Raw genomic sequence first — 25395 nt, 5'->3', positions numbered from 1 at the left:
TTCCCCACTCCCTCCCTGATTATCATCCCTATTATATCACTTGTATGGGGAAGCAGTTTCATTTCTATAATTAAGTTTTCTATTAATCTGTGCCTCCAGATGTAACTAAGCAACAAGTGATAGCTTTATTAGCAGGAGGAAGGATTCAGTGTTTTACTAGATAATCGAGTTTCCTGGGTGCGATGCTGGGACTTCGGCGCTGCAGAAGGAGCCAGCAGGTGCCACAGCCTCACTTCTCCGTTGCAGAGTCATTGCTGCGCAGCCAGGTGGCACCTTGCCTGCGTTGCTCCTCACCAGACAGACTGCAGGACATCTCTGTGCATTCCTTGTCAGAGAGAGAGAAGAACGGTATGAGGGGATTTCCCAGCTGCCCTTTGGCTGATTCTCAGCCAAACAGTTTGCAAGCAGAATTAACTCACTACTTAACATCTGCTACTTCACATTTTTAACCATCGTTGTGAGAGAGAATCCAGTTCAACTTCTTGTCAATCCCTGACAACCTGACACATGTATACACAAACATAATTTAAATATATATATATATATATCACGTCTTTGCTACTTCTGTAGTCCCAAATGTATCAGAAAATTGTCAGTCTCCATTTTGATAGGGCCTGCCAATGCACTGCTGTATATACACTGGGGTTTTGTCCACATACAGTATTGGCATCTCAGCATGACTTTTTGTATTTCATCTCACAGCTATATTTGAACACAAAGAAAGCTTATTGACTGTTCACCTTGATCATTCTTAGATTCTACCATCTTCTGACAATTACAAACATGCATTACATTTAACTGAATATCAAATTATATATATTTTCATATCACATATATAATATATATACATATGATTTTTTGTAAAGAACATGTACTTCTTTCAACCATCTCAAGCAGCAGAAAACAGCAAAAATGTCTTAACAAGATCCAACGCTGGCCTGAAATTTGGAAGCCTCTCTTGCCGTAACTAAAGGCATTGGCAACAAGCCATAAACCTCCACCACACGAGCAAAGGAGACGTCACCGTGGCAGAAGCGATGACGGTTTGGCGATCCCAAGGGGAAGAAAGGGCACGTGTTGGGTACTTGTGCGTGGTTTTACCCAGTACAAGAGGTGTGTGAGCAGCAGGGTGGCAGTGTGCGTGTGGCGGCGTGGTTACACGCCTTTCACCTCAGCACCTCGACGGCACAGGCGGAGTTAAGAGTCCGCGCACCAACAGCGGCCTTGCGAGGTGCAGGCGGCGAGGGCAGAGGGCACAGGACTCCCTCAGCGGCTCCCTCAGCCCCGGAGGCACAGCCGGGAGCGGGACTCGCCCCGCCGCTCACAAAGCGCCTCCCCGCTTCGCCGCCCCCGCTGGGCCGCCCCTTCCCGGTCCCCGCCCGCCCCGCCCCGGCTCGGGGAGGGGCTTGGACGCCGGGCAGCTGCGTCGGGCCGGGCGGCAGCCGCAACGCCGAGCGGTAGCGAGACCCCGGCCGCCACCGGCACCGCCAGCGGCAGCGAGCCCTGCCGCCATCTTCTCGTCCCGCAGCGGCGGTCGCCGCGCGGGGCCCCACGGGTGAGCACCGCCGAGCGGGGCGGGGGGGCCGGGAGCGGCCCGGTGGGCTGAGAGGGGCCGGGCAGGGCCGGGTGGGGCTGGGCAGAGCTCAGCCGAGCCGGGCCGGGTAGAGCCGTGCCGTGCAGTGCCGCTCGCAGGGGGCTGCGCCGCGGGGTGGGCGCTGCCCGGCGGCCCCGCCGCCCCCGGCGTGGGCCGCGCCCCGCTCCGGGCCGTGCTGTCGCCTCCCCCGCCGAGGGGAAGGGAAGAGACGGGAGGAGAGGGGAGCAGCGCACTGCATCGCCCCCGATCCCACAGCGGCGTCTGGGGCGGTGGCGGCGACGCCCGAGCGCCGCCGTCTCTTTGTTGTGGCATCTGCGGGGCGGCTCGGCCGGGCTGGCGGCGTGTGTCGGGCCCGGCACGGCACGGTGAGGCGAGGCGAGGCGGCCGTGCCGCGGCCCTGCCCGTGTGGTGGTGGCGGGGACCTGGCAGCGCCCGGCCCGGCGCTGTGTCACGGACAGGGCTGGTGCCGAGAGCCGCGGAGGTGAACCCGCCTGGGGTCCCGTGTCAAGGAGCAGGAGCGAGTGCCGCCTCCTCGCGTGCCTCCCTTTCTCCTTTAGCCCCTTCTCTCCCATCTGTTTTCTCTGTGTGTGGAAGCGCTGCGCGATTTAATGTCACCTTTGTGGCATTTGTTGTGCGGAGTGCTCGGTAATGTATGCGTGTCGACTGGAAAACAGCACGCGTGTTGAGTCAGGCGTTGGTGCGCGCCCAGGGCTGTGCCAGCCATCCCCAAAACAGGGCCGATGAGGATTAATTAGGTGGTGGCTCCCCTGAATTATGTGGTGGCTCCCCTGCAGCAGCCAGGGGATGGGGTCAGTCCAAGAGGATCCCTGCCTGCTGGGTGCTGAAGAAGAGGGCTTGAGCCACAGAGTTGAGCTGTACAAAGTGTGGTGAAGGGCTTCGTGTCTTCAGTATAGCTCAATTGGAGTAATGAATCGTGGAGTCACTTAGGCTAAAATGGTTGTCACTGAGTTGTGCTAACTGCTGTGGAAACCAACTGTAATAAAATTTTGGCCCATAGACTTTTTTTTTTTTTTATACGCTCTTTTGATTGTAGAATAACTGGAAGATGATTGAGGGCACATCAGAAGCGGATCCGCTAGGTACTGGCCGGGCCCCGATTCCCCTGTGGGCTCTGCATAGGCGGGACTCTGGAGCGGCCCCTGGGCAGGCCGGAGAGTCGTATGTAAGTTACTGCGGGTGGATGAAGGGTGTGAGATCGCTATGCAGAACTGTCCGCTGCTTAAATACATATTACTTCTTTTTTTTTATGCCATATAGTTCGTCAGGATGCTGAGGTTTTGTATTATGTGCTACAGCTGTCATTGAAGTCGGCTAAGCAAGACTTTTCATTAGGTGTTGCTTCACCGTTGAAACGCATGGCTGGTCTCTGTCAGTATGACAACTAGGATTTGAACTGTAATCTCTAACTACCAAGAAATACAAGGAAGAAGTTCTGAAATTCCTTGCCTGTTTTTGTGAATGCATAGTGTATACTGTTGGCAAGTGGTCTACTTTAGACAATTAAGATGTTGGAATAACAATTATTTTAGAATTTTGCAATTCATTTTTATTTCAGAATGTTAAACCTTACTGTTATTTTCTGTCGTGTGAATACATATGTATTTTCAATTTCTTCTAGAAAATGTACCTTAAAGACTATCTAAAAATCATTTACAGCTTATAAGCATTTTCCCAAAATACTGTGTTTGAAGGTCTACTTAATTTTTTAAAAGAATTATTTTCCTATGCTTATAACAGCATGAGAGGATTCTTGCTGTTGGTTTGTTCGTAGAACATAAGTAAGAATAGAACAAGAATGAAATTCCTCTCTACAAAATATATGAGTAGATGGATGACGTTCCAAAGGACATCTTGTCCACTGAAGCTAGACAAAAGGTGTCAGGTTAGTGGCAGGAAAGTTTGGTTTTTTTAGTCGTTTTTCGTGATGCAGGTTTATTTAGGAGGAAAACATGTTGAAGTACAGAACTAGGGGACAGGAGTGTGGAAAAGTTCTGTTGTGAAAAGATTGGGTAAGAAAAAAAGGTTGTAGCAAAAACCCTGTCAGTAGAAGGCACCTGAAATTTTAAGCTTTAATACACATTTATCTTCATTTATATCTCAAGCTAGTGCTGCGCTTCAGTTGTTCTTGAGTATTAGTGCTTGAGCTGATCGGATTGTGATGCTACATGCCATATGGGCTGGCAGAAAGCAATGCAGTGGGATGGACTGGGATGCAGCTTGAGCTCTTATTTTGCGTTTCCCTGCTGTTCCTTTTATTTATTTATTTATTAACACATACACACCCCACCGAATGTCAGAATAACTGATTTATTTCATAGTGTCATGTGTAAACCTATGTATATTTATGATCTCATCATGGTGTTACAGTGCTACTTACTATTTTGACGGCATAATGCAGAGAAGCCTGGGCTCATCAGTCTAAAAAAACCCTCAATTAAGTGGAAATCTTCTCTAGTAGGTTTACCATTTTCTAGCTGTCAATAGGAGTGTTGCTCTGACATCAAATGCATGCTAGTTATTTTCATAATATCTCTAATTTATGAGCTTATTAGTATATTTCAAATTGTCTTCAAAAGTTCAGCATCCAATCTATTTATTTCATTTTTCTTAGCAGGACCCCAAAAGTGTCATTACTTAGACACATAAAATAGAGGGTGCTGATCATCCATTATCCAATTTATATGGATGATATAAAGAAAGCAAAAGAACGTAAGTTTTAGAACTTGGCAAAAGGATCTACGTTCAGGACAAACCAGTCCTGTTAAAACTCTAATGGAAAATGGAAGCTAACTACTTCTTGCAAATGTTAAATTTTACTTAATGTAGTTGTACTCTTAAGCAAAGTATTGAGTATTATGCTCACTTTTCCATCAACAGTCTATATGAATAATTCAAGATCATTTTGAAGCTGTGTAGGGTGGCTTCCTATTCAGATTTGAGTTCAATGGATATAGTTGAAGAGAGAGCTGGACTTGTTCCTTTCTTCAAAGGGAATATTAGTATTATTATTATATGAATTATTCTAGTAGTTTTCTTATGGCAACTCTCAGTGCAGCTTTGCCTAGGTTTTACTTTGTTGTTTGGCAAGGAACCTCATGTAAGTTACATGAAAACCACCAATGCAATAAAGCATAATAAAAGTGAAATGCAAACGCACAAGGTGGGGAATTAAGATGTTAATGCTAAACTGCTGGTTAGATTTGTGTTGATTTCTTCTCCAGTCTATAAGAATGGAATTGATTTTTTTTTCTCTGGGAACAAAAATCCCTATGCAGTTGCCAAAAAGGGGAAATGGAAACAGTGCTAAAACATAAGGAAAAAACATCTTTCTACAAGTGCTGGCTTTAGGTTTGTGTGTTGTCTGTTTTCTTTCCTGCAGAAAAGCATGCTACATGCCAGATGTTTGGTTTTTTTTTCTTTTGACTTTACTAGCCAGGAGTAGGCACGTGGTCTCTGGGTGAGTCTTCCATGAGACCTGTCAAAATGCCTGGTGATTGGAGTCTTCTGTGACTAAAATAAGAATTAAACACAGCCATTTTAAAAAAGAAGTTGGGCCATTTCATCTGGCACAACTAGGTCTCTGTTGTTCCAAAATAAACCGTGCTGCTATAATCAAATGCTTTCCTAGTCAAAAGTTCATGCAAAAACCTTCTTGGAACAAAGTTGGCATATAACTGTGAGGAAGATGGAAAAAATCCTATTAATGCCTCACTTTTTGTGTCTCTTAAAGTTCAGTAGTCCTGGTTTGTGAGGAACAGTGAGAGGTTTCACTGGAATGTTTCTATTTCCTTTGTCTCTGTTAATTAATGAATTACCATGTAATACTTGAAGTCTCTTATTTGAATTATTCAAACTTATTATATCTGTTCTTTGACTTCTTGTTACCAGTTTCTGTGTGTCTTCAAATATGAGATAGGTATCTAGCTTACAGACTCAGGATTTTCAGGCCCAAGGTAGTCTGGAGGCAGCATGGCCACCTTGCAGCTTGTCTTGGGAGCTGCATTACCATCAGGTGTTGTTCAGCCTCTTGCTTGCTAGATTTTCACATAAGTAAGTAGTTGTGTGAAGGAATTAGGCAGTGTTTTTATCTTGACTTTTAACTTAAAAGGGGGAGCAATTAGGGTAACCAACTTCTTACTGCGGACATTTTGCTCTGTGTGGTAATCTCCCTTTTTTAATTTTCCTCATCACTTTCATTCTACTCTCCTTGTTTCTGGGAATAATGCTTCCTGCTGGGGGTTCATCATAGATACCAGCTTCTCTTCTTGTGTGCGCTCTCATAATCAATTTAAGTCGCTTGGATGCTTTGCTTCTGCCATGAAGCGCAGCTGTGCTGGTTCCTGTCAGCGTTAGAGCCCCGTGCTTGCAGGGCAAACCCACCGGCCTTTAGCGTATGCCCAGCTTGGTGCAAAGTGTCAGGGACATGGGCAGAAAGCAGGGGAGCGCTTTTCTTTCTGCAGGAACCTGGATGTCAGCTGAGCCCTGCTGGGTGGGAAGCTGTACCCAGGTAGCCACCAGGCTGTTGGGTCTTCTGGAAGAACTCCTGAGGGGGCAACGCTGTGTGACTTGACTGTGTTACAGAGTTTCTCCTTAAACTCCAGACAGTTTTTCCTCAGATCAACCAAGTTGATCTGCTGTGCAGCCATAAAGTATTTATGTTAAAAAAAAAAAAAAAGTTGAACAGTTTCTACTCCAAGTTAGGCCTAAGAAACCATGACAAGACTTAGCCAGCAGCACAGTTTATTTTGGGTTTCCTGAGAGAAGTGCCTGCTACAACTTACATATCCTTGGAGGAATGTGTGGCAAAGGAGCGTGGGCACGATACCCAGCCTTGGTGCCGGGGGTGATCCCATGGCAGCTTTAAAGGAGCTGGCTGCCAGCCCTCAGCCTGCCCGTGCCGTTTCTGCTGCCGGCAGCGCCTCTGGGAGCACCAAGCCAAAGCCAGCCTCGTCCTGTGCTAAGGAGGGGCCAGGAGCCAGCACCTGAGGACAGGGGAGTGAATGGGACTTGTTAAATGGGCCTGGGATGTCTTGGGTTTGCAGATTTAGATTCTTCATAAAGCATGCAGGCAGAAGTAGATGTCCTTACAAAGGAAGAATAGAAAACTTCAGCGTAATTGCCATTTACAGCTTCAAAAAAGGGGGTGAAGAGACTTCCTTCTAGTGGGCTTTGCTTTTTGTATGTATTAGAAGCATTTAAGTTTATGTGTAAGATATCTAGATAGTGACATAACTGACTTATTTTATGTTCTTTGAGCTTATTTTCTGAAATGCAAATAGTCAAATAAAATTTTACATGCTGTATACTCGCTAACAGCAATACTTCCACACTGTGGTAGGATTGAGTTCTCTGTAGATCTGTTTCTCTGGACCTATATGCATAGGACAGAAACACAAAGATGCAGTGTTAATCTTAACTGTGGCTACGTAGTAAACCTCTTAAATAAACAAGATCAGGAAATTGGATTTTATTTTTGTAATGCTATGATATTATGCTCTTTAAGACTAGACAGGAAAAAAATTGGTAGCCACCATTTGTTAAACAAGCGTAAAATAAGATATTGATCATGGCTAAAATTGTCTCTTCTCTTTCCTTTTAGGCTGCCATCATGACAGCTGAAGAAACGGTGAACGTTAAAGAAGCTGAAATAATCAAACTAATTCTAGACTTTCTGAACTCCAGGAAACTTCATATCAGTATGCTGGCACTTGAGAAAGAAAGTGGGGTCATTAATGGCCTGTTTTCAGATGACATGCTTTTTTTAAGGTAGGACTTTTCTCCAGTGCGTAAATACCACATACATGAAAGCATACTGTTGGACTGTGATTCCATGGGCAGCCCCATGCCACTAAATAGGAGGTCTCACCTTATTCTGCTTCTTCCTGATTCCAATTGTGTGGTCCAGCCCTGTTGAGTTCCAGCTCTGAAGTTAATGAAGTCTTTCTATAAGCCACTTGAAGTAATTGACTAAGTATCAACATAGGCTTTAGAGTTACATTTGTTTGTTTTTTTTTGTTCGTTCATGTGTTCATTCATTTTGACCTTGGTTATTTTTCTGGCATGCTAGTGAATTAAAGTAGGAAAGGGTCTTAACAAGTGCCAGTGTCAGCACAGACTAAGTCAGAAAAAGTACACGAGCAGAAGTAAACAGGAGAACAAGATCTTCTGTTAGCAGCAGTGATCTGTTGTTACCTGCTTACCATGTCACATGAACTGAGCATGTAGTTTATTGGCTTCTAATATAAACAGAGTATTTTTAGTGTTCTAGCCCTATGCTCTGGGATGAGTATAGTGGTTTCCAAAGCTTTTCTCTTAAAAAATATCTGTATTTTGAAACATATCTGTATTTTTTCTCTTAAAGTTAGCAAAATGAAAGGGGTGCCTGAGGTCAGCAAGGCATGAAAGTTTGTGTGATTTCCCATTCATGATATCACCCTCTAAATTATTAAGAGTAGTTACTGTAAATGCACAGTAGGTCTTCAGCATTGCAGTCTTCCTTTTCATGCCAAAGGTGTTTAAAAAACTTTTCTGGAAGCATAAGAAAACTATTTATCCAACTGTTCTTGTTTGGTAATAGAAACGTTCTTAACATTTTTTCTCATGTGGCTTCCCTTTTGATAAAATTACATGTATTGGAATAAAATGAAAGCAGAATTAGACAAGGATTGCAATTATTAATACTTTGTGTTTCATTCTTAGTTCAGTATACATCTAATGAGAAATGCAGCCTTTCCTTCTAGAACTGGACATTTTACGGAGAACTCTGTGCATTATGAGGATGTGAAGGAACAAAATTAATTCACCTGTGCAGTCTAGCACACTGGTCTTGGAGTTGAAGTTCTTTTGCTGACTTAGTTACTTCCAAGCTGTTCCTTTTACATTCCTAATACTTCCAGTATTAGGGGCCTGCCCCTCTTGGTATAAAATAGGTCCAGCAGTATTTATACAATAAAACTTTAAGTCCACTTTCATTCTTCAGGATGTCTTAATTGAATAAATATATTTCATTTATACCCTTCAAGCAAGAATTTTAAAAATATTTAATTATCTTGTACAAAATACTGAGAAAGGACTTGGATTTTGCACTTATTGCGTCTGTCATCTTAGGATCTGTACAAAGCATTAATTTTTCCAAACAGGTTGATCATCTGTTGTATGCTTAAATATTCATTTGTCATTTAAATATACAACTTGTGATATTAAATGAGCTGATTGCTTAGAAGAAAGCTGTACTTGTCCAGTGAAATTAAAGCAGTAACTTTTTTCGTTTACTAGGCAGTTGATTCTTGACGGTCAATGGGATGAGGTTCTTCAATTTATTCAGCCTCTTGAATGTATGGAAAAATTCGACAAGAAAAGGTAAAATAGGATGTATGTTAGAGTTCAGGTTTTTGTGACTTTGTTTTTTAACTTAAACTGTGAAAAATATGTGCAAATAATGTGTGATGAGTTTTCATTTCCTGTATACTTTAGGAATACGGTACTACATGTACTATTGTTTTATAGTTGGCTGAGCTATCATATTTCTGTTTAAGAAAGTATGCTTGCTATACTTATTTTACTTGTGACCCTTCAATTATTTTTGTGTTGTTTCTGAAAGCAATAATAGCAGATTTTTTTTTTCTTCTAAAACTTTTAGGTTACCAATTTGTTTAACTTTGATCAGAGTTCCTTGTCACTGCAATTTCTATGCCTACTTCAAAAAGTAGCTGTAAAATACCCTGCTCATCTCTAAGAGAATATTGACCTACTTGATCGAGACGTATGGTGTTTCACTGCATTTCACTTCTTACCTGCAGATTTCGTTACATTATAATGAAGCAGAAGTTCTTGGAAGCCTTATGTGTAAACAATGCAATGTCAGCAGAAGATGAGCCTCAGCATGTAAGATTTCTTTGTCTTGGGATTTTTTTTGTTGGCAAAAAGCTTATTGAGATATTGTAATTAAAAGCAAAACGAAAACTCCCACACTTAATACACAAATTCTATCTATTACCAAATGGTTTCATAGATAACAAAAAAAAATTATGTCCTTTGGAAAGGAATGTGATTACCAGGTCTCAAATAGAATTTCATATGCAAGGGTTGCTTGAAACTTAGCAGTATAGATCAGTGACCACATGTCATCTTTGTGGTCCTGATCTTGAAGTTTACTTTAGGCCATTATGCTAAAGTACAATGCTTCTTTTCAGAAGTACTGTGAAGCAAGCTTGAGAATCAGGGAAATTTATTGTCAGAGTCAGGTCCAAATGAAAGATTCTAGTTTCAATTAATCTTAAACTTAATTTCTGTTGCTTTTAGAGAGAAGGAACATTGTTGTTTCCTTGAAAGGAACAGATGTGGTCACAAAGGACTGATTTAGTTAAATGTGCAAACAGCAGTAGTTGTGAATTTAGGTTCTTAGTATAGAAAGAGACATGTCACATGAGTGACAACGCACACTGACAGAAAAGGCATGCAGATTGTGAAGATTATTAGTGTATCATTTCTGTTGATAACACAGAATAACAAATTTGTAACATAAAAAGTTATCAAATTAAAGGATTATAGTAGTTTTAGGATGACTGGTTTTGTTATCCAAACTGGATTAATTCTCTGTCCCATTACACATATGTTAAACTTCAGGGTCTTGACAGTATAGAGAAAGCTTAAAGTCAGTCTTTATTGTTGCAAAGGGAATGTGTGCTTCTCCACTAATCAGTCTATCTTTTCACGATTATTAGATAACAGCACAGGGAAAAATAAGTCAGACTTATATTCTTTATTTTTGTGCTGAATGCTAACGAATGTGTTGACATATTGTGGATAAAAGGCTGGTGTATTGAGAACGTGCTAGGGAACATGGATAGGATTTTTTTTTTTAATACATATTTAAAATCTTTGTAGCTAAAAATACTAAGTTATGTGTACTTTTGGCTTTTAGCTTCAACAAGCTTTCTACTAAAGTCACGTATTCATTTGGAGGTCTTATCTTCAGGGATTAATTTCTTGAACTTTGTTTTGTTTTTTACATTTTTATGATTGGAGAACAGAAAACCGTGATATAAAACACAACCTACAGTTGCTACTCAGTGAAAACTAGAGAAGTATTCAGCTTTACGGAATTTACGCCAATAGCTTTTCACATGCACACAAAGAGAAAAAAGAAATTCAGTTGGCCCTGTGAGTGGAATTAACCTTCTGTGCTACAATACAATTGAAGCTATTTAGCTGCTGGCTTAAAATGTTAAGCCTCTAAAACCTGCAGTGACATCAAAGTTCCATAGATCTGTAGGCAATGAGACTGGGAGTGGGGTTGGGAGGGATTTCAGAAAGCCAAAACATCCAGGAATTTGACTCTGTTGTAACTACATTTGCACCAGCAATTTTGGTCTCTATATTATATGCTATTTTCCTTGAATATAGACAGTAATAGTAATAGAGGAATGATAGTGGAGAAATTCCGCTACTCCTTGTTCTTCTTCAACTAACTGTGGAAACATACGTACTACCAACTACTGTTCACCTCAATATTTCTGTAGCTGGAATTCACAATGCGAGAGGCTGTGCAGTGCCTACATGCGTTGGAAGAATACTGTCCCTCTAAGGAAGACTACAGTAAACTCTGCTTGCTGCTCACATTGCCTCGCTTGACCAACCATGCAGAATTCAAAGACTGGAATCCCAGCACAGCCCGTGTGCACTGCTTTGAAGAAGCTTGTGTAATGGTGGCAGAGTTTATTCCTGCTGATAGGAAACTGAGCGAAGCTGGTTTCAAAGCAAGTAACAATCGTTTATTTCAGCTTGTAATGAAGGGATTGCTTTATGAATGTTGTGTGGAATTCTGTCAGAGTAAAGCAACGGGAGAAGAAATTACAGAAAGTGAAGTATTGCTGGGCATTGATCTCTTATGCGGTAATGGGTGTGATGACTTGGACCTTAGCTTATTGTCATGGCTGCAGAATCTGCCAGCTACTGTTTTTTCCTGTGCTTTTGAACAAAAGATGCTTAATATTCATGTTGATAAACTCCTCAAGCCTACAAAAGCTGCATATGCTGATCTTTTGACACCTCTTATCAGCAAGCTTTCTCCATATCCATCATCCCCAATGAGACGGCCTCAGTCTGCTGATGCTTACATGACCCGTTCCTTAAACCCTGCCTTAGATGGGCTGTCATGTGGATTAACAAATCATGATAAGAGAGTCACAGACCTTGGGACCAAAACTTCTCCAATGTCGCACTCCTTTGCTAATTTCCATTACCCAGGAGTACAGAATCTCAGCCGAAGTCTCATGCTTGAGAATACTGAGTGTCACAGTATTTTTGAAGAGTCACCTGAGCGGTAAGTGCAACTATAGTTTTATTTTTTACCTTGGCTCACATTACATTACTAGATTCTTACACATGTTGTATTTTTGAACATAATTGTAACTTTGAAATAATTTTTTAACTTCTCTTGTAAGTAAAACTGTAGACTAGAGTTTTTCTTTCTTACGGTTTTATGATTAAAAGTAGATTTTCATATTTGGTCGTGAGCCTTTTGGTTTCAAGCTGGACTTTCTTAAAGTTTAGATGTACAGAAGCTTGAAATCCTGATGGACTTGATATTTTTTTCATATAGGACTTAGAGGTACTTAACGTTTATTGCTATCATAACCTATAACAACTTTGTTTAATGCAGTGTAGACTGCAAAGTTGACTTCTTTGTTAAGCAATAACACATGAAATCTTTGCTTTTCTACTTTCTACCCTTTTGAGAGAAAAGTCTTGGTAATAAGGAGAAATAGTACCTGTCAGTTAAACACTTAGGTTTTTGCTTGGCCTTTATTTTCATCAGTAATTCTGTTCCTTTCTAAAAGGTTTGAATAAATGCAGTAACTTACTGCAATCTTCTGAAAACCCTTTCTATAGGCATTTGAATGTGATATGATGGTAAATGAAGTTGATAGATCTTAACGTTTTTTTTCTTCAGTGAATCTCTTGAAGTTCAGAATGACCCTAGATAGTTTTCAAGACAGCATTGTGTTTTTCTGGAAAAATCCAACTCTGGATTGCGTATCCAACTTAAGTGGCAATATTTGTGAGGGTACAAGCTGGAAAGCTAAGCTTTCTCAATATCTAGCCCCTGCATCCTTTTGGATATGGAAGAAATATGGTATTAATTTTGTAAATTGTATTTGGCTAGCAGTTACTTGTCTTTTAGTCAGTTAAATAACTTTTGTTAGCATACAGAGATAACCAAAGAGTTCAGAATAACCTTAAAGAGCTTTGCTCCAAGTCACTGAGTAAATAGGACTTTGTAAGTTGATAAAACTGGAGTTGGGAATCCAAGGATTCTAATATGTTATGCACACTTACTGTTTGCTAAAGCATTTTGGAAGGTGTTCCATGGGAAATGCTTACATAATACAAGGATAGCCAATTTCATACAAACTTGTTCCTAAATAACCCTTTCAGGAATGTTCAGTCTGATGAATGTTAAGCATAGCTTAAATTTAGATTGGTAGCAGTAGATTGGTATTAATAGATTGGTAGATTAGTATTAAAACTAATACCCGCTAGAAAGCACTGGTCACATGGTTAGTTTCAAGGTATATAATTAAAGTGTAAGGATAGAAAATAGAGGACTTTGATATCGCATGATGCTAAGGTGTGTAGGAAAATGTTGGCACATCACAATACCTCTCTGCTTTTTGTTTGTTAGTTGTTGTTGTTGTTTGGGTGTGGGTTCTTTTCAGTGCAATCCGTTGCAAGTAGCATTTTTTTCTGAAGCAGTATCTTCAGTTTTATGATTTAAGTAGGTTGCACACTTTGATGTTATCAGTTTTTACTCTAGAATATTATCTTTCTTACCAGGGGATTTTCTACTCACATTTTTTCTCATTTATGCTTTTCTTCTTTTCCATGTTGCCACAAGAAGTGATACTCCCGTGGAGCCACAGCATCCCATCAACAGTGAGACTTTGTGCCAGAGTTCTGTTCCAGAAAATGAACCAGTTAATGGAGCACAGAGTCAGGGATCTGCCAAACAAGAGAAAAATGAGGTAGTGGTTGTTTATTTAAAAATAATGAGGCCCTTTGAGCTATGTTCTGATACATTCATAATTATTTGCTTTTTATGTTGAGAACTTCATGTATGACAATAGATTGTTTTAAATCTTGTTTTTACAAGATTTTAACAAGTGAAAATACAATATTACATCTCCAAGAAATTTCTTTTTTTCCATTATATGAAGCTCTGCAATCACTTTAGTCTGTAATTCACCTGATGAGTGTGCATTCTTGCATCAGTGTTGCTAAACTATTGCCTGTATCTTAAAACAAACAAAGACTTTGCAGTACTCAAAGCCAGCAACATTAGTTTAACCATGGTTAAGAATCCTTCTAGTGTTTTAGTCATGAATCTGGCACGTAGTCTGCAATTTTGATGTTAATAGCAAGTTTCACAGGCCACCTAATGTCATTTCCTGTCTAGAACACAGAGTGGTGAAGATCAAATAATTCCCTAGTAAATGTATCTTTGCCATTCAGAATTCAATAGCATAACCTTTTTGAAAATAAATAAATAAAAATTATTCTTTTGAAGGCCTTGTGCCTTGACTTTTTTTTCCCCTTAACGGCAATGTGGAGAAAGGAAAATAGCAGTTCAGTAGAAAGCAATGAGAACAGTTACCTATTCTATTCCCTTTCCACAGTTTTAAATATCCACCTCTTATTTCAGTAAGAATGAATTACGTCATCTGAATATTTGCGCTAAATGTTTGAGTGCTGAAATAACATCAGCTATGTGGTTTGTTTGGTTTGTAGACTCCAGTTTGATTTTCTTAAGTAAACTCTTGTCTTGGCTTGTGACATCTATATGGCACTGAAAACCAGTCCAGTCTTGACAAGGTTATTCTCTTGTAGACTCTGGATGCTTGAGTGAGGCAATGGGGCTATGGGAGGATTACCAAAGTCCTTCAAACACAAGGACTTGACTGCATAACTTCTCCACTGCAACAGCATTGTGTATGTGGGATTGGGAATAAGGGGAAGAGGAAAGAGCTGTAACTAGAACTGTGACAGAGCAGACTTCAAATGGCAGAAAACCAGGGGGAAGATTTCTGGGAGAGAATGAAGGCAGGAGATGCTATACTGTAGGTGAATATGTTGGCCAGACTATTATACACAAGTATAAAAGAATGTAACACCAGTCCAATTGCTTCTTGTTTTGTTTTCTACGTCTTAGTGGTATATGTGAGAAAGGAATTCTGTTAAGTTTATTTTCATTATTTTTTATTTTTGTATTGTTCCTGGAAAGATTGATTTATAAGGCAGGGTTTATACAAAAGAACATCTGGGCAACAAATTTCAGGTTTAGGTGTTAGATCATTATTATTATATCTTTATATAATTTATCTTATATATTGTTATTGTATTATTACTCAGACTAAACAGTCCAAGGATCGGATCCAATTGCAACAAACAAGTGTCAGTCATTCAAAGAAGTATTGGCCAGAATATACCTGTTCCTTAAAAGGATGATAACCCAGTGACCAGGAAATAGGTTACGTATTTGAAATATTTAGAATGCTTGTTAAACTTCTGAGGACAATTGCCCAATTTTGATCTTTGGAAACCCAATGTGGTAAACATTTTACAAATGCAGCAGCGATAGGAAATCACTAGATGACAAAGATGTCATTTCTCTTCAAGCAAGAAACTTTTTTTTTCTTATACTACTTTTTTTTTCCCTTTAGTTGGTAAAAACGGTGTTAGATTTGCTTTCTTGGGAAAGCACATGGCACAGTTGTTGATACTTTTGGCCTTGGACTGAAGTTCTTTCGGTTTCCCGTGTGTTCCATTTTTCATTTTCAGCTTGTTCTCATCTGGTTTTGATGGTAGCATTTGGAACTGGTGACAGAGGGAGAAAGTGAGGATCAGAGAGTGCAGATGGCAGAGAGTCCTGAGGAGCTGGCAGTGGGTGACGCTGAAGATAGTACATAAATGGGAAGAGATCATGAAAAAGGAAGCACTTATTTGTTTTGTCCAGAAGTGCTGCATCTTATTTTGATGTCGATAAATGGCAGATGTAAATCTGCTGTGCAGATTGATAGCAGAGAGGTGTCAACACAGCAGAAAATACAAAAATTACATTGGAAATATTACTTAGAAATTGGAAAGTAGCTTATGTTGCTTTCCAACTTCTATTTTTTCCTTTTATTTTCAGCTTTGTATTACTTATTTGTTCTGATATTAATTACTACTTTGGGAGTTTTATGGACAAGAGCAGTCTTTTCCTGAATAAGGCACAAAGGCAGAATTACTTCAACAGTACAGAAAGACAGTGATTTCCATCTTTAATAAGTAAATTGTATCTGGTTTTAGGGAAAAATGAAAGCATTGTTCTTCAGAGGACAATCTGATGGCTTTGTGATGCATGTGGTGAAGTAGTGAACCAGAGAGTAAGTATTTAGGTTAACTACTGTAACTAACTATTTAATTCTCATTGGTAATTCTAACTTCTTTCAAGCTTCGTGATTCAACAGAGCAGTTTCAAGAATATTACAGACAAAGACTACGTTACCAGCAGCACTTAGAACAGAAGGAGCAACAACGTCAGTTGTACCAGCAAATGTTGTTGGAAGGAGGTGTAAACCAAGAAGATGGAGCTGACCAGCAACAGAATCTTACCGAGCAGTTTCTCAACAGGTTGGGGATGTCTGTTAACTTCCTTCTTCGCCCACTCCTATGCCTTGTCAAGTTCTCATAATAACCTGGTTTGGTCTCCTCCCTTCCCCTCCCCCCTTTTCTTTTTTAATATTAGATCTATCCAGAAGCTAGGAGAATTAAATATAGGTATGGACAGTCTTGGAAATGATGTGCAAACGCTTAGCCAGCAATGTAATGGGAGCAGAGGGAATGCATCTACTAACCCAGCAAGTAACTTTACATCACCACCTTCAGATGCTTCTCAGAGGCTAACAGCTGATGGCCAAAATGTTAACACAAGCACTCCTCGAAAACGTGGATCAGCTAATCAAATACCCTTTCCTGAAGAGTCGCCTGTGCAGGGGAATCAAACGTAAGTTATTTGAGACTGCTTAGGACTGGAAGTCCCCCTATTTTGGGAGGGAAGAGCCATTTGTATTTGTTTTGTTATCACATTAATTTGTCATTGAATTAGGGGTATATAGTTAACGACTGTTGTTACCTAGGTATTTCTATACTGTTGATAAAATCAATGTTTTAACATACGAGAAATAGTGGTTATTTGCGGTTTACGTTGTGTGCTTATTTTTAATTTCTTCTTATTCCATCTTATTTGTATAGTTCTCGTCTATTTTGTATTTCTGCTAAGCTTCTGAAAGCTTTTTCATGAAAAGGTTGGTTGTTGGCTTTTTCCCCTTATGAAATGCTAGTTAAAAAGATTGAGAGGCAGGACAGAGAATTGGATTTCTTCCCTTAATCATAGAATGACTCGGGTTGGAAGGGACCTTAAAGATCATCTAACTCCAACCCCCTGTCAGAGGCAGGGATGCCACCCACTAGATCAGGTTGGCCAAGGCCCCATCCAGCCTCAGGTAAAGGTACTACCGACCTGAAAGAAATAAATGTTTTTCCAAGTGCGTGTATGCTATGGAATGAAAATAAAAATCCTCTTGTTTTTTTCTAACTTCCTTTGACTCATTCAATGCCTGGAGTACCTTCAAAAAATGGCAACATCTTGCAAAAACAATAGTTTAATGATAAAGAATCAGACATACGTAACACTAGTCCACATAAGTTAGTTCTCAGTATGAGTTATTGTAACTTCAGTCCAAAAATATTTATAAACAAACCTATTCCTCCTCTTGGTTGTTTTTTGTTGTTGTTATGAATTCAAATTCTTCACCAAATCAAAACAGTGCGTCAGAGCATGCTGTCACTCAGCCACAGTTGGACGACTCTTCAGGGAATCTGAGTAGGACAAGAGGTGATGAGGTGAGTTTCCTTACTGTCTCTTGCAGTGTGTTTTCACAAGATTCAGTGTTTTATCCCGAGTATGCAACATCCTGTCAGTGTTAATAGAAGTTTACACTGAATTTTGGCTGATGTAGTACTTTGAGAATCACAGAACTATTGGTTGGAAGGGACCTCTGGAGACTGAATCCAAACCAACTACTCAAGATTCCACTAGAGCAGGTTGCTCAGGGCCTGTTCCAGTTGGGTTTTGAGCGTTTCTAAGGATGGAGACTCCCCAACCTCTGTGGGCAGCCTGCATCCATGTTTGACCACCTGACCACCCTTACAGTATTGTATTTAAAACAACAGAAATGTTTAAATTGAACCTCCTGCATTTCAATTTCTGGCTATTGCCTCTTGTCCTTCAGTGGATACCACTGCAGAGAGCCTTGCTCTATCTTTATAAATACTGGACAGGAGGAGTATTCACTGACAAAATCTGCCCCACCAGCCCCCTTCAAGCCTCTCTCTCTCAAGGGCAAACAGTCCTAGCTTTTTCAGCTTCTCCATGTGTAACAGAGACTCCAGTCCCTTAGTTGTTTTAGTGGAGCCCAGCACTGGACACAGTATTCTAGATGTCAGGTGTTAAAATGTGGCAAAAAGAACACTGAGCGGTAACTCAATTGTTTTTTAATCTATTGTACCTTACGTTCACTGTAAATAATAAAGCTGCTCCTGATTACAGCTTTCATTTGACTGTCCTTGCATTTGTCTCTTCTGAGTCTGTCCCTAAATACTACTACAGAGTTTACTCGTTGATCCAGTAACATGATTTGCTGATTGAATCAGCAAATAGCTATCCAACTAATACTACTTCTGTTGGTGAAACAATTAGGATACACAGGAATTACATAAACTGCTTATTGGTAATCAAGTACTTATTATTTCCTCTGCTTTTTAGATAGCCCCAAAGCTGTAATCTCTCCTCCTTATGAAGGAAGCTACTTTGTATAGAAATTGAAGAACTTAATGATTTCAGTCCTGCTTCTTGGGGATGTAGGGCAACAGAGTCAATACTTTCAAATTCAAAATTCTAGATGCTGACAGCTTGCTCAGTAGCATTGCAAGAATACTTACTGCACGAACTGCTGTTGCTATAATAATTGACAGCAGCGTAATAGGTGATTACTTTGTGTTCTCCAGGTTAAAACTATGATCATTGGACTCAACTCAGTATGGCCCAACTTTAGGGAAATAACTTTGCAGTGAGGACATTCCAAAGCTTCTGCATCACATAAATGAAACCAAAACATTAGAAAGGTGGTGATGAAGCGTTCTGGAGGACGATGTAATAAAGTTTTGCATAAGTTGAATTATAAAATTGTTTTAAGTGTTAACTGCATGGTGGAAAAGGTGGTTCTTATGCTTAGTATTATATCTGTTTTATAAATTGTTTGACCTGGACTGTTCTCGTTTAAAATGTACCTTTGCTCTCCTTACAAGTTTCACCCAGATCAAATATGTTCACACAGAAATAAATTGTAATATCAGGCTTCTGAGATAGGCTGTTAAGGAGAGTTGTTGGTAGCCTGGAGGGAAACTGAGAAATGTTCATCTAATGTCAGCTTCAGAGGGAGTTGAGGTAAAGAACTTTTGAAGAGTGCAATTCTGTGACCAGGAATAGACATTGTTTTACAAATCCCTCAGTTTAGTCTGGTGCTGCTGCTTTTTAATACTTGTTTTTTTTAGAATAATTTATAACTATTATATCAGTTGAGTACACTTAAATGTCCAGTTTGATATTGTAGAGCTTAATTTGACTGTGATCATTCTACACAGGATGACAAATCAAAAAAACAGTTCATTTGCATTAATACTCTAGAAGACACACAAGCTGTCAGAGCTGTAGCCTTTCATCCCAGTGGGAGTTTATATGCTGTTGGCTCCAACTCTAAAACTTTGAGAGTGTGTGCCTACCCAGAAGTAATTGACCCAAGGTAAGAAAGATGGAATAGTTATTTTCCTGTGTCCTTGCACTTTTTCCCTGTAGCTACTGCTATCTGTATGTTTCATACCTTTATTTGGTTGTCATAAATAGTGAAATGTTTTCTTTCAAAACCTGAACTGACAAGCAAAAATAAAAAGAATCTACTGAAGAATTTGTATATTCGTGGGCTAGTTTTTGTTCTGTTATGTTAAATGCTTTGCTGCAGTACTACAGCTTTACCATATAAAAGTGGTTTTTTGCACTTGTGGGTGGGCCTCTCTGTTTACTCTGATGGCTTCTGCTTTCAATACTCTGGTTGTAAAAGTGGGAGAAGAAAGCGTGTGTCAGCCTAAGCAAGCACAAGATGGGTTTTATGAGATGGACTTTTTAGCAGAAGGACAGACTTGACAGTGGAGAAACCAACAAATCCAGCTGTTACAGGAAAGTTAGAGCATGTCTATGAGTCTCTGTTATTATAAATACTGTTTTCCTGATACTTCAGCTCCTTGAAAAGAAAAGGGTTCTTTGTGGTTTACTGTCTACCTAGTCTTCTCTGTTAGTTTTTCTTTTTTCTCTTGTTTCCCCTCAAAACCCTTATTTTTAATAGAGGGATGTGTGTATGTGTCTTTTTTTCAACTGGAAAAAAATACTGCCATCTTGATAGTCATCTTGTCTCTACTGTAGTTACATTATTTTCTTGGACCAGAGGGGGAAAACATACGCCTAAAACTTCATAATTTGAGAGAGCTACAAGTATGCACAGTGACTTTATATATGGGAGATCTTTCAGTTTAGGATTTGTGGTCAGGCTTCTAAAGTGTTCAGTAAGTAATCAGATTTTTTTTTTTTCCCCCCTCTAAAATATAATCAGTAAAGTAGCCTTTGAAGTTTAAGTCCAAAATACTTATTGGCAATATATGAAACAAACAACAAAACAAAACAAAAAAAAAAGGTGATTTTTCTGATACTCAGTGCAAGCTGGCTTGCTGGGCTTGAAGCCCACATAACCTCTCCTTGATTGGTAAAAAGTGCAAAACTCTCAGTAGGACAGATGCTTCATTATCGACTAATTACAGTCTCCTCTCACACACCTTACTTTTCTAACTATTGGGAAACATTCAGTTGATTCTGTAGCCTTTGTCTCTTGTTAGAAAAATCTTGCCAATTTAGGAGCCTGGGGATAAGGATTCATTCATTCATATGTAGCTACAATTTCTATATTTTTATCTCTATCGGCCCTCTATAGATGAAGGGATCGTGGAAATTCTTTTACATGTCTAATCACAAACACAATGGAAGAAAGAGGAAAAAATGAGAAAACGGGATGGAGAAGATTGTTTTATTTTGTCTTAGATCCTATGCATTTGTTTCAGTGCTAACAGTTTTACCTATGTCACGTTATCCAAAACAAAAGGAAGAAAACAGTATTTTTGGTTTAGAGTGCGCAACTTTCCTTACAAATAAAAAGAAAACGTACTTTTCTATTTTCTTTTGCAGTGCTTATAATACTCCTAAACAACCTGTAGTTCGCTTCAAAAGAAACAAGCATCATAAAGGATCAATCTACTGTGTAGCATGGAGTCCCTGTGGACAGTTGCTGGCTACTGGTTCTAATGATAAATATGTGAAAGTACTACCTTTTAATGCTGAAACTTGTAATGCGACAGGTCTGTGTATAGTTTAAAGAATTTATTTTTGCTTATTTATCCGATATTTGGCAAGACTGTTCAAATAAATATGTATTTAAGTTTTGTTATTCTTACTCCAATACTTAAATTAATTTAGCCCCTTTTCCCATTCACTATTCCTGTAGTCTTTGTTCAGCAAATAGCCCCAGAGGTGTTGGGAGTGGGGATTATTGTTTGGGCTTTATTTTAGTTTGGGTGTTCTGTGCTTTTTTTGATTGCAGGCATTTTTTTCTTGTTTTGGAAGGTTCTGTGCTATTGTGCTGTGTTCTCGTAAAGTGTTTTTTTCAGATATGGGTAAACAAGTAGATATTCTTAATTCTAGTTCTTGATTGTCAGTAGGAATTCAAGCTCTGCTTTTCCTTACCTATCCCTATCATCATCTTCCCCATCTTAAAAATCCAATATTTCTTTCCTGCAAATACTGTTTTCTATGCCTGGCCCTTCTAATCAATACCCCAAATATGGCTCCTCTTTATTTTGACCTCAGGGTGACTTGTCCTACGTGACTCAGTGTTCTTAATGATCCTTTCCCCCTGGCAGAGTGGGGTTAGTTCTGTTACTTCACCACAGTTTACAAAAAGAAATGATTTTACTGTATAATGTTTCCTGGGATTAGCTATAGAGATACATGTTGGTATGCTTTAGCAACTGTAGGAAGCTCAAGCAACACTTAGTATAAATAAGATTATTGAAGATTTTATTTGAACACTCATAACTCAAATGGGATATTCTGCAGAAAGTGTGCAGTGTCTATAGTAGGTAGTATGCCACCCTTGTCTGAAATGCGCTGCATTATCACTGCAACTGCTTGAAAGATTGTAGCGCTAACTGTGCTAAACAAAGTATGCCTCATCTTGTTTTTTTATTTTTTATTTATTTTTATTAGGACCAGATTTGGAATTCAGCATGCATGATGGGACAATCAGAGATCTTGCTTTTATGGAAGGCCCAGAAAGTGGTGGTGCTATTTTAATAAGTGCTGGAGCAGGGGACTGTAATATTTACACTACAGATTGTCAGCGAGGACAAGGTCTGCATGCTCTAAGTGGTCATACTGGTATGTTGCTGCTTCTCTCTGGCATTTCTGAAGTCTGTATTATATTCAAATAATATTTGTTTTCAAAAGGTTTTATTTGTCTTTTTCTTTCTAGCAAGACTTTGATCCTCCCCAGACTGCTCCAGCTGTTTTTCTGTTTGGGGAATTGGAGTATTTTTTTTTTTGTTTTCTTTCTTTGTGGGTGACTCTAGTTAGGTTTGTTTAAATATACTGGCTGTTAATTTAATGGAAAGTGCGTGCTTCACTCCAGAGAAGGTGCAAAGCTGGCTATTGCCTTATATTGTTGGTATTTTAGACCATGCAACTTGCAGGTTTTCCATGGGACTGTTTAATCTCTGAATACAGAAATGTAATCAGAACTGTAGTATTTCATTATTTGATTAACATTGTTTAATCAAGTTAAGACATCTTCTTGTTCATAGGTCATATTTTAGCACTTTATACGTGGAGTGGTTGGATGATTGCATCTGGATCCCAAGACAAGACTGTAAGATTCTGGGATCTGAGAGTGCCAAGTTGTGTTCGTGTTGTGGGAACAACGTTTCATGGAACAGGTAAGATTTGCTATCAATGCCTCTGATCATTTTTGCATAAAAACTTATTTTAAGGACATCTAAGTAGTGTAGAGTGAATGTAAGGTGTGGGGTGTTTTGTTTTTTTTTTTAATATATCACAGAATGGAGATGCCCTTAAGGACATCCTCACCAATTTTCTTTTATCTGTGTGTTTTTTCCCTTAAAAATCAATAAATAAAATAACATCCTTTCAAAAATTAGCTACTTTTTTACCTTGTGACTATCAGACAGGGTACTCCCAAGCACATCAGAACAAAAGATGCATAGCTGTTTCAGAGTAAAAGGAAGGCCAGCATTTGGTATTTTTATATAATAGCTTTTCTTTTAAGCAAGAACATACAGTTGCATAAATGTACATGAATTCAGGGGGGTTTTGTTTTTCTCCTGTAGGAAGTGCTGTAGCTTCAGTAGCTGTAGATCCTAGCGGTCGTCTTCTGGCTACGGGACAAGAGGACTCTAGCTGTATGTTGTATGATATTCGAGGAGGACGAATGGTTCAGAGCTATCATCCTCATGCCAGTGATGTTCGCTCTGTGCGCTTCTCTCCAGGGGCTCACTACTTGCTCACAGGATCATATGATATGAAAATAAAGGTGACAGACTTGCAAGGTAACATACTACAAAAGATGCAAGGTTAACTTCGAATTTGGTTTTAATTTTGAGGTTGTAAGAATTTCACTCAAAAGATAGGGTTTTTGTTTAAAAAGGGGGAAAAAAAGAAGCTTGAAGCATTTGAAGTGTGTATAAATGTGGTTGTGTTGAGGAGGGGCGGGAGGCTGATAATGGTAAAACTAATACTGTTGCTTGATGAGTTGGCCTTAGCTTTCAGACAGCATTTAGAAAATTGATGCTTAAAAAAAAAGATTCTTATGCTTACTGTGAAGAGTTGAGATATATCTGATATCTTCCCTTTTCCTATGAACTTGGTTTTCCTGGACTGCTAAATTATGTGTGCGTGTTGAGAGTTCAACTGTGCTTCACAAGGTGAAGTACATACGTAAGTTTTATTAAACAAAAATACACAAAAATAGAGCTAAGATTTAAGTTCATGGAATGACTAATGATTTCTGTTCCTCTGCTGTAGGGGACCTCACGAAGCAGCTTCCTCTTATGGTGGTAGGAGAGCACAAGGACAAAGTTATTCAATGCAGATGGCATACGCAAGATCTTTCCTTCTTGTCTTCGTCTGCAGACAGAACTGTAACCCTTTGGACCTACAATGGCTAGAGTGCAGCTAAAAGCAACCTATGCAGCTAAAGCACAGAGATCTGAGGCTACAGAACTGTAAAAACCAAGTAATAATAAATAGGCATTCAGAGAGCAGCAGTTGAGTAGGAAAGTGTCTTATCAAGAGGAAGGGCACTTGTCACAGATTTTTCTGGTTTCTCGGAGGTCTTGGTGTTTTTAGTATATTCTTTTGCAGTGCTTTCAGTCTTCCATGTGAACTCATGCTGCTGTGACCTATTGTAGTCTTGTTGCCAAAGTCTGAGAAGAACTCCTTTGTTGTCGATGTGCACTCTGAGTAACATGAATGACGTGTTTACAGTTTGGTATTAATTGCATTCCTTGGTCTTTGCCTCAACGAGAATTTTATATAGAAACTTAAATTGAACAAAACTTCAAGTTAATATCAAACTAGTTCCACATGCACATAAAAGATAAATTACTTCCACTGTTCTTTCAGATTTATTATATTCATCACTTCTCCACGAGAGGTCAAACTTTTTAACATCTCCATGGTTTCAACTTTTTTATTAATAAACTCTGAACTTTAAAGGTGACTAGGCAGTAACTGCATCTTGATTATGGTCCATGGTATAGTGTGGGTCTTTTCTTTCTCTTCATCTAAACTGGGGGAAATGTTGCCGTTTTTACTACATGACATTGTTTTCAACAAGCTAACATGTTGGAGGGGGGGGAAAGTAAAATAGTGTTGTTTTGTTTTGTTTTTTTCTGTAGAAACATACAATATTTTACTTTTTGAATGCAACAGAATACCTCTGTGTATAATGTACTGTAGAAAAGAGTGGATTGGCAGCAGTTGTCGCAGTGAGCTTAACGGCTATCAGTTTTCAAAGTAAAAGGGATACCATTAACACTATAATAGAAACCAGCATGGCTTAAAATGCTATGTCTGCATGGTAATTTAAGAATTAAGTCATTTAAATTCCCAGGTCAGAAGCTTATTTGAATTTTATTTCTTGCACTGTTTATGTAGGGGAAATTACAGTTCTATTTCTACAGAACTTTAGATTCTAATGTTTATGTATTGTTATATTTTTCATATTGTACAGTTTCTTTTACTTTTTAAATTTAAACCTTAAACATTAGGTTATTTATTTATTTGAACAGTTAAGTTTTGGATTCTCTTAATTACTAAATTATATGTGCACTGTAGCAAGCAATTTTAACTATCGTATAAAAGTGGAAAGGTAAATATAGAAGTGTATCTGTGCTATAATCTCAATAAAGACCTCCAACACCTGCAGCTATCTCATTTGTTGTTTTAGACTGTTCTATAATTCCTCCGTGCTCCTCTGATACCTGAACTATACATCAAGATCTGT

At 39.2% G+C, this 25395-nt stretch overlaps 1 protein-coding gene across 9 annotated transcripts; it reads left to right on the top strand.

The window, feature by feature from the left end:
* Nucleotides 1-1300: 1300 nt before the first annotated feature.
* Nucleotides 1301-25314, top strand: WDR47 (WD repeat domain 47). 9 transcript variants are annotated; one of them, XM_040566182.1, is made up of 17 exons: nucleotides 1384-1555; nucleotides 2649-2777; nucleotides 7215-7381; nucleotides 8891-8974; nucleotides 9415-9499; nucleotides 11137-11939; nucleotides 13515-13641; nucleotides 16110-16288; nucleotides 16404-16435; nucleotides 16544-16661; nucleotides 17485-17560; nucleotides 19361-19518; nucleotides 21006-21175; nucleotides 22083-22253; nucleotides 22676-22807; nucleotides 23219-23437; nucleotides 23913-25314. In XM_040566182.1, exons 2-17 carry the CDS (start codon nucleotides 2661-2663, stop codon nucleotides 24053-24055), a joined length of 2781 nt encoding a protein of 926 aa, XP_040422116.1. In that variant the 5' UTR covers nucleotides 1384-1555; nucleotides 2649-2660; the 3' UTR covers nucleotides 24056-25314. The 9 variants fall into 9 exon arrangements, with proteins under 9 accessions (XP_040422118.1, XP_040422122.1, XP_040422121.1 ...); XM_040566183.1 differs by having other exon boundaries at nucleotides 1385-1555; nucleotides 13518-13641; XM_040566188.1 differs by lacking the exon at nucleotides 2649-2777 and having other exon boundaries at nucleotides 1372-1555; nucleotides 13518-13641.
* The last annotated feature ends 81 nt before the right edge of the window (nucleotides 25315-25395 follow it).

Source organism: Cygnus olor, chromosome 8 (genome assembly GCF_009769625.2).
Source record: "Cygnus olor isolate bCygOlo1 chromosome 8, bCygOlo1.pri.v2, whole genome shotgun sequence".
Taxonomy (NCBI): Eukaryota; Metazoa; Chordata; class Aves; order Anseriformes; family Anatidae; genus Cygnus; species Cygnus olor.
The sequence above is the reverse complement of the archived record's forward strand: the minus strand, read 5'-3'. Positions and strand labels throughout refer to the sequence as shown.

What these genes read in the sequence shown, in the direction of transcription:
- WDR47 (XM_040566179.1), top strand. Translation starts at nt 2,661, where the DNA reads ATGATTGAGGGCACATCAGAAGCGGATCCGCTAGGTACTGGCCGGGCC. An exon ending in TGCTCTAAGTGGTCATACTG is followed by an intron (nt 22,254 to 22,675) that starts GTATGTTGCTGC and finishes TCTTGTTCATAG; the next exon opens with GTCATATTTTAGCACTTTAT. An exon ending in AACAACGTTTCATGGAACAG is followed by an intron (nt 22,808 to 23,218) that starts GTAAGATTTGCT and finishes TTTCTCCTGTAG; the next exon opens with GAAGTGCTGTAGCTTCAGTA.